This window comes from Gobius niger, assembly GCF_951799975.1.
Source record: "Gobius niger genome assembly, chromosome: 1".
Taxonomy (NCBI): domain Eukaryota; kingdom Metazoa; phylum Chordata; class Actinopteri; order Gobiiformes; family Gobiidae; genus Gobius; species Gobius niger.
In genome coordinates, this window is record NC_136852.1 from 38,667,084 (window position 1) to 38,676,553 (window position 9,470).

The 9,470-nt window shown below is 42.9% G+C and overlaps 1 protein-coding gene across 1 annotated transcript in view; it reads right to left on the reverse strand.

Moving 5' to 3' along the window:
- LOC306969547 (nuclear GTPase SLIP-GC-like) overlaps nt 1–8,392 on the reverse strand; it is a gene marked incomplete at its 3' end in the record, with an annotated part of 41,169 nt that extends 32,777 nt beyond the window's left edge. The window contains exons 1-4 of the mRNA XM_079565186.1: nt 8,325–8,392; nt 8,153–8,248; nt 4,659–4,746; nt 4,348–4,561 (exon numbers count right to left, since the gene is read on the reverse strand). Coding sequence (XP_079421312.1) covers nt 4,348–4,561; nt 4,659–4,746; nt 8,153–8,248; nt 8,325–8,379 — 453 coding nt within the window. The 5' untranslated portion in view covers nt 8,380–8,392. The remainder of the gene's footprint in view (nt 1–4,347; nt 4,562–4,658; nt 4,747–8,152; nt 8,249–8,324) is intronic.
- Between the last annotated feature and the right edge of the window lie 1,078 nt (nt 8,393–9,470).

A 9,470-nucleotide genomic window follows, 5' to 3' on the forward strand; every position in this document is an offset into this window, starting at 1 on the left:
GTCATGACTCTATCATGACTCTATCATGACTCTGTCATGACTCTATCATGACTCTATCATGACTCTATCATGACTCTATCATGACTCTGTCATGACTCTGTCATGACTCTATCATGACTCTATCATGACTCTATCATAACTCTATCATGACTCTGTCATAACTCTATCATGACTCTATCATGACTCTATCATGACTCTGTCATGACTCTGTCATGACTCTATCATGACTCTATCATGACTCTGTCATGACTCTATCATAACTCTATCATGACTCTATCATGACTCTATCATGACTCTGTCATGACTCTATCATAACTCTATCATGACTCTATCATGACTCTGTCATGACTCTATCATGACTCTATCGTGACTCTATCATGACTCTATCATAACTCTATCAAAACTCTATCATGACTCTGTCATGACTTTATCATAACTCTATCAAAACTCTATCATGACTCTGTCATAACTCTATCATGACTCTATCATGACTCTATCATGACTCTATCATGACTCTGTCATAACTCTATCGTGACTCTATCATGACTCTATCAAAACTTTATCAAAACTCTACCATGACTCTGTCATGACTCTATCAAAACTCTTATCATGACTCTGTCATGACTCTATCATAACTCTATCATGACTCTATCATGACTCTATCATGACTCTATCATGACTCTGTCATGACTCTATCATAACTCTATCATGACTCTATCATGACTCTATCATGACTCTATCATGACTCTGTCATGACTCTATCATGACTCTATCGTGACTCTATCATGACTCTATCATAACTCTATCAAAACTATCATGACTCTGTCATGACTCTATCAAAACTCTATCATGACTCTGTCATGACTTTATCATAACTCTATCAAAACTCTATCATGACTCTGTCATAACTCTATCATAACTCTATCATGACTCTATCATGACTCTATCATGACTCTATCATGACTCTATCATGACTCTATCGTGACTCTATCATGACTCTATCATAACTCTATCAAAACTCTATCATGACTCTGTCATGACTCTATCATAACTCTATCATAACTCTATCATGACTATCATGACTCTATCATAACTCTATCATGACTCTATCGTGACTCTATCATGACTCTATCAAAACTCTATCATAGCTCTATCATAACTCTATCATAACTCTATCATAACTCTATCATAACTCTATCATGACTCTATCGTGACTCTATCATAGCTCTATCATAACTCTATCATAGCTCTATCATGACTCTATCGTGACTCTATCATGACTCTATCAAAACTCTATCATAGCTCTATCATAACTCTATCATAACTCTATCATAACTCTATCATAACTCTATCGTGACTCTATCGTGACTCTATCATAGCTCTATCATAACTCTATCATAGCTCTATCATAACTCTATCATAACTCTATCAAAACTCTATCATAGCTCTATCATAACTCTATCATAACTCTATCATAACTCTATCATGACTCTATCGTGACTCTATCATAGCTCTATCATAACTCTATCATGACTCTATCGTGACTCTATCATAGCTCTATCATGACTCTGTCATAACTCTATCATAACTCTATCATGACTCTATCATGACTCTATCATGACTCTATCATGACTCTATCATAACTCTATCATGACTCTATCATGACTCTATCATGACTATCATAACTCTATCATGACTCTATCATGACTCTGTCATGACTCTATCATAACTCTATCAAAACTCTATCATGACTCTGTCATAACTCTATCATAACTCAATCATGACTCTATCATGACTCTATCATAACTCTATCGTGACTCTATCATGACTCTATCAAAACTCTATCATAGCTCTATCATAACTCTATCATAACTCTATCAAAACTCTATCATATCTCTATCATAACTCTATCGTGACTCTATCATAGCTCTATCATAACTCTATCATAGCTCTATCATGACTCTATCATGACTCTATCATGACTCTATCATAACTCTATCATGACTCTGTCATGACTCTATCATACCTCTATCATAGCTCTATCATAACTCTATCATGACTCTATCATGACTCTATCATACCTCTATCATAGCTCTATCATAGCTCTATCATAACTCTATCATAACTCTATCATGACTCTATCATGACTCTATCATGACTCTATCATGACTCTATCATAACTCTATCATGACTCTGTCATAACTCTATCATACCTCTATCATGACTCTATCATGACTCTGTCATAACTCTATCATAACTCTATCATGACTCTATCATGACTCTATCATGACTCTATCATGACTCTATCATGACTCTGTCATGACTCTATCATGACTCTATCATGACTCTGTCATGACTCTATCATGACTCTATCATGACTCTATCATGACTCTATCATGACTCTGTCATGACTCTGTCATGACTCTATCATAACTCTATCATGACTCTGTCATAACTCTGTCATAACTCTATCATGACTCTATCATGACTCTATCATGACTCTATCATGACTCTGTCATGACTCTATCATGACTCTATCATGACTCTGTCATGACTCTATCATAACTCTATCATGACTCTATCATGACTCTATCATGACTCTGTCATGACTCTATCATAACTCTATCATGACTCTATCATGACTCTATCATGACTCTATCATGACTCTGTCATGACTCTATCATGACTCTATCGTGACTCTATCATGACTCTATCATGACTCTATCATAACTCTATCAAAACTCTATCATGACTCTGTCATGACTCTATCAAAACTCTATCATGACTCTGTCATGACTTTATCATAACTCTATCAAAACTCTATCATGACTCTGTCATAACTCTATCATGACTCTATCATGACTCTATCATGACTCTATCATGACTCTGTCATAACTCTATCGTGACTCTATCATGACTCTATCAAAACTCTATCAAAACTCTATCATGACTCTGTCATGACTCTATCAAAACTCTATCATGACTCTGTCATGACTCTATCATAACTCTATCATGACTCTATCATGACTCTATCATGACTCTATCATGACTCTGTCATGACTCTATCATAACTCTATCATGACTCTATCATGACTCTATCATGACTCTATCATGACTCTGTCATGACTCTATCATGACTCTATCGTGACTCTATCATGACTCTATCATAACTCTATCAAAACTATCATGACTCTGTCATGACTCTATCAAAACTCTATCATGACTCTGTCATGACTTTATCATAACTCTATCAAAACTCTATCATGACTCTGTCATAACTCTATCATAACTCTATCATGACTCTATCATGACTCTATCATGACTCTATCATGACTCTGTCATAACTCTATCGTGACTCTATCATGACTCTATCAAAACTCTATCAAAACTCTATCATGACTCTGTCATGACTCTATCAAAACTCTATCATGACTCTGTCATGACTCTATCATAACTCTATCAAAACTCTAACATGACTCTGTCATAACTCTATCATAACTCTATCATGACTCTATCATGACTCTGTCATGACTCTATCATGACTCTATCATGACTCTATCGTGACTCTATCATGACTCTATCATAACTCTATCAAAACTCTATCATGACTCTGTCATGACTCTATCATAACTCTATCATAACTCTATCATGACTATCATGACTCTATCATAACTCTATCATGACTCTATCATGACTCTATCATGACTCTATCAAAACTCTATCATAGCTCTATCATAACTCTATCATAACTCTATCATAACTCTATCATAACTCTATCATGACTCTATCGTGACTCTATCATAGCTCTATCATAACTCTATCATAGCTCTATCATGACTCTATCGTGACTCTATCATGACTCTATCAAAACTCTATCATAGCTCTATCATAACTCTATCATAACTCTATCATAACTCTATCATAACTCTATCGTGACTCTATCGTGACTCTATCATAGCTCTATCATAACTCTATCATAGCTCTATCATAACTCTATCATAACTCTATCAAAACTCTATCATAGCTCTATCATAACTCTATCATAACTCTATCATAACTCTATCGTGACTCTATCGTGACTCTATCATAGCTCTATCATAACTCTATCATAACTCTATCATAACTCTATCATAACTCTATCATGACTCTATCATGACTCTATCATGACTCTATCATGACTCTATCATGACTGTCATAACTCTATCATAACTCTATCATGACTATCATGACTCTATCATAGCTCTATCATAACTCTATCATAACTCTTGTTATGTTGTCATTTAGAAACAAATAGGAGGCCAAGTGTGGTTTTTAAGAAGATAATATAATTTTCAAAAGTCACATGACCTCCTTTGAGATTAGCTTCACTTCCATCTTGTACTGGTTCTCGGTGTTGGCCTCCACTTTGATGATGACAGAGGTGCACGCCTCGACGCTCCCAGTGGGCAGTAGGTCATTTTCTCCGATAATGGCGTTTATCAGAGAGCTCTTCCCTGCTCCGGTTTTACCGAACACCCCGACCAGCTCCTTCTTATTCACATTCAATCCCTGGATCGACTCCCTGTGGGGACATCGACAGCAGGTAAATCAAGATAAGACTTTCTTCAACTCACAGATTAAAGTAAACACAGATACACCAATGCAGTAAAGTGACTGACCTCAAGAATTTCACCAAGTCATTGTCCGTTTCTGTCAGTTTCTTCATGACTTCATCCATCACTCTTTTTACTGCCTGTGAGTTGTCGTCTATTGGGGACAATAGTTTTTAATTTAATAATGTCAAGTTAAAGGAATAGGCCACCGCTTTTACATACTGAGATATGTTCTTACCTTAGCTTTGACGAGTTCTTTAGGACCTGTCTGATCTTCCCCCGTGCCTTCAGTCACGTAAACACAACTCAGACGGCGTTAGCATTTAGCCTCTCCCTCTCTCCACTATAGCTCCAAAACAGGTCAAGATAGAAGCTACCAAGCTCTTCCACGTTTTCTCTATTTAAATATGGTTACGTGAAGTGTTCCACTACAAAGTATAATTACACAAAATTAAACAATGGGGAATTTCTAAGCGGATAAAAGGGGGAACTATATTGCAAGGCGTAAAAATACCAGGAGTAATTTGGCATCCGCACAGTAAAGTGAAGATTACTGCGCGGATTTCGAACTACTCCTGGTGTTATTACGCCTTACAATATAGTTCCCCCTTTTATCCGCTTAGAAAATCCACATTGTTTAATTTTGTGTAATTATACTTTGTAGTGGAACACTTCACGTAACCATATTTAAATAGGGAAAACAAGGAAGAGCTTGGTAGCTTCTATCTTGACCTGTTTTGGAGCTATAGTGGAGAGAGGGAGAGGCTAAATGCTAACGCCGTCTGCGCTGTGTTTACGTGACTGAAGGCACGGGTGAAGACCAGACAGGTCCTAAAGAACTCGTCACAGCTAAGGTAGGAACATATCTCAGTATGTAAAAACGGTGGCCTGTTCCTTTAAAGGTCAAGTCACACTATTCCTAGAACTCCAGGGGTCTCATTTATAAAACTGTGCGTGAAACTCTGCCTATAAGAGTCCGCACGAGCAAAACCCAAACTTCACGTACGGACCAGCACCACCTAATCTCCCCTTCACTGATTCCACGTGGAGCAGAAACGTGCGCACATGACCCCTCCTCAGGACACGCCCCCTGTACTCCTCCATTACACCATATAAGGACATGCAAAGTAACTTATGAATGAGATTTACCTAAACAAGAGGCAGCAATGAGAGGGTTTTACCGAGACACTGGGGGCAGAGAGGGAGGGGCCTCACGCCGCAGCAGAGAGGGAGGGGCCTCATGCCGCAGCAGTGAGGGAGGGGCCTCACGGCGCAGCAGTGACAGCAGAGGCCGGGTGGATCTTTACTGACATGTTAGAGCTTTTTCTCTGATCAAGTATATTTGCAGAGTCATTAATAAAACTTTTGGAAAAACACTTTAAGAACGTAAAGAAGAGCCTTTAGACGCTGATTGTGATATTTGCCAGTGCCATTCACGGAGCTCAAACTTCCTGAAACTACAGAATAAGCTTTTAATCACTCAGATATTGTTTCTTGAGCTCGCTGTACGTGTAGTTGGGGTTGGGGGGCGAGGGAGCGGTTCGCTTTGGGCGTGAATGAGGAGCAGAGTCCGGGTGGTGAGAGAGAGAGAGGGAGGTGAATGATGAGCAGAGTCCGGGTGGTGAGAGAGAGAGGGAGGAGAATGATGAGCAGAGTCCGGGTGGTGAGAGAGAGAGGGAGGAGAATGATGAGCAGAGTCCGGGTGGTGAGAGAGAGAGGGAGGAGAATGATGAGCAGAGTCCGGGTGGTGAGAGAGAGAGGGAGGAGAATGAGGAGCAGACTGTCTAAACTCCAATGCTTTTCAATGGGGGCCTAGTGGCGATATGGAGGTACTACAGCAATGGCGGAGCAATGGCGGCCCCCAGTGTCGTGGTCATAAAGCAGAGCAGCCAGCGCCCATTGGTTTTGGCCTCCTTTTGTCCTTACGTGAGCTTTATAAATGAGGCCCCAGGACTCTCAAAGGTTCAGTCAAAAATACTGTTTCTTCAGTCCTGTTCCTGTTCCTGAGTGTGGCCCCTGACTGTGGAACGCTCTGTCTCTGAGTGTGGCCCCTGACTGTGGAACGCTCTGTTTCTGAGTGTGGCCCCTGACTGTGGAACGCTCTGTTTCTGAGTGTGGCCCCTGACTGTGGAACGCTCTGTTTCTGAGTGTGGCCCCTGACTGTGGAACGCTCTGTCTCTGAGTGTGGCCCCTGACTGTGGAACGCTCTGTTTCTGAGTGTGGCCCCTGACTGTGGAACGCTCTGTTTCTGAGTGTGGCCCCTGACTGTGGAACGCTCTGTCTCTGAGTGTGGCCCCTGACTGTGGAACGCTCTGTTTCTGAGTGTGGCCCCTGACTGTGGAACGCTCTGTCTCTGAGTGTGGCCCCTGACTGTGGAACGCTCTGTCTCTGAGTGTGGCCCCTGACTGTGGAACGCTCTGTCTCTGAGTGTGGCCCCTGACTGTGGAACGCTCTGTTCCTGAGTGTGGCCCCTGACTGTGGAACGCTCTGTTTCTGAGTGTGGCCCCTGACTGTGGAACGCTCTGTCTCTGAGTGTGGCCCCTGACTGTGGAACGCTCTGTCTCTGAGTGTGGCCCCTGACTGTGGAACGCTCTGTTTCTGAGTGTGGCCCCTGACTGTGGAACGCTCTGTCTCTGAGTGTGGCCCCTGACTGTGGAACGCTCTGTCTCTGAGTGTGGCCCCTGACTGTGGAACGCTCTGTCTCTGAGTGTGGCCCCTGACTGTGGAACGCTCTGTTTCTGAGTGTGGCCCCTGACTGTGGAACGCTCTGTTTCTGAGTGTGGCCCCTGACTGTGGAACGCTCTGTCTCTGAGTGTGGCCCCTGACTGTGGAACGCTCTGTTTCTGAGTGTGGCCCCTGACTGTGGAACGCTCTGTTCCTGAGTGTGGCCCCTGACTGTGGAACGCTCTGTCTCTGAGTGTGGCCCCTGACTGTGGAACGCTCTGTCTCTGAGTGTGGCCCCTGACTGTGGAACGCTCTGTTTCTGAGTGTGGCCCCTGACTGTGGAACGCTCTGTCTCTGAGTGTGGCCCCTGACTGTGGAACGCTCTGTTCCTGAGTGTGGCCCCTGACTGTGGAACGCTCTGTCTCTGAGTGTGGCCCCTGACTGTGGAACGCTCTGTCTCTGAGTGTGGCCCCTGACTGTGGAACGCTCTGTCTCTGAGTGTGGCCCCTGACTGTGGAACGCTCTGTTCCTGAGTGTGGCCCCTGACTGTGGAACGCTCTGTCTCTGAGTGTGGCCCCTGACTGTGGAACGCTCTGTCTCTGAGTGTGGCCCCTGACTGTGGAACGCTCTGTCTCTGAGTGTGGCCCCTGACTGTGGAACGCTCTGTCTCTGAGTGTGGCCCCTGACTGTGGAACGCTCTGTCTCTGAGTGTGGCCCCTGACTGTGGAACGCTCTGTCTCTGAGTGTGGCCCCTGACTGTGGAACGCTCTGTTCCTGAGTGTGGCCCCTGACTGTGGAACGCTCTGTTCCTGAGTGTGGCCCCTGACTGTGGAACGCTCTGTTCCTGAGTGTGGCCCCTGACTGTGGAACCCCCTGTGTGTCCAGGATTTTCATACCTTCAGTGTGTGATGCAGAAGTGCTGTCCAAAGATGCATCTCGCTGCTTTTTCCTTGTGTTCCTTTGCGATGGTTCAGCTTCCTGTTTCCTCTTCACTGTGTTGAAAGTTAAGTTTTCATGTCAGAATGTTCGAATCACACTCACATATTACAGGCTGGGTGAACATCTTACCTTTCCTGGCCATGGTGCTGGAGGCAGCAGTACCACAGGTTGGTTGGCTTGGCATAGATTGCAGTTGTTTAAAACCCTGAGGGCTAAAGACACAGGTAAGAAAGTCAGTGACCAAACTATGGAGAAGTACATATGATCTAGGATTTGTCTCTGTCTAAGCTTTTCCGATACCAGTAATTTAATATCCTTGGTTTTTGATACCGATACCTGAACGATTCGATACATATGAAGGGGAGGTGGGGAGAACATTCAGTTGCTCTAAAAAACCCGGCTGCATGTAAAAAGTGTAAATAAGTTTAGGAGGCTCTTCCTCATCGTTGACCAGACATGACAGATATTTAAATATGGTTACGTGAAGTGTTCCACTACAAAGTATAATAAGTATAACCAGGAGTTGTACAGTAAAGTGAAGATATTACTGCACGGTTTTCAAACTACTCCTGGTATTATTACGCCTTACAATATAGTTCCCCTTTTATCCGCTTAGAAAATCCACATTGTTTAATTTAGTGTAATTATACTTTGTAGTGTAACACTTCACGTAACCATATTTAAATAGGGAAAACGTGGAAGAGCTTGGTAGCTTCTATCTTGACCTGTTTTGGAGCTATAGAGGAGAGAGGGAGAGGCTAAATGCTAACGCCGTCTGTGCTGTGTTTACGTGACTGAAGGCATGGGTGAAGATCAGACAGGTCCTAAAGAACTCGTCTCAGCTCAGGTAAGAACATATCTCAGTATGTGAAATCGGTGGCCTATTCCTTTAAGGAGAAAGCAGCCATATTGCCACAATGCCACTTTTTAGATGCAGCCCCAATCTGCTGTGGCTCATCTAAAAGCTGGAGCGACGGCACTGGCATGAAGACACTTATGTGTGCAAAACCACTGCAATTCCCCTGCCCCGCCTGTGTGTGGCGCTGTGACGCTACCACAGATAATAGAAGAATGTGTAGAGAGCCCATGTGCAGAAAACATTTGTAGAATGTAAACAGTGAAATTGAAAGGGATTCATGGATTTATAATCTACAGAACAGACGAGGAGTCGAGTTTATTCTTTCAGTGACCGGACTGTTACGGTCAGTCCAAAAACACAGACCGATGGGGGGCTCACTCTGCCTCTTCCTCCTGGTCCCCTGTGGCTCACGGAGT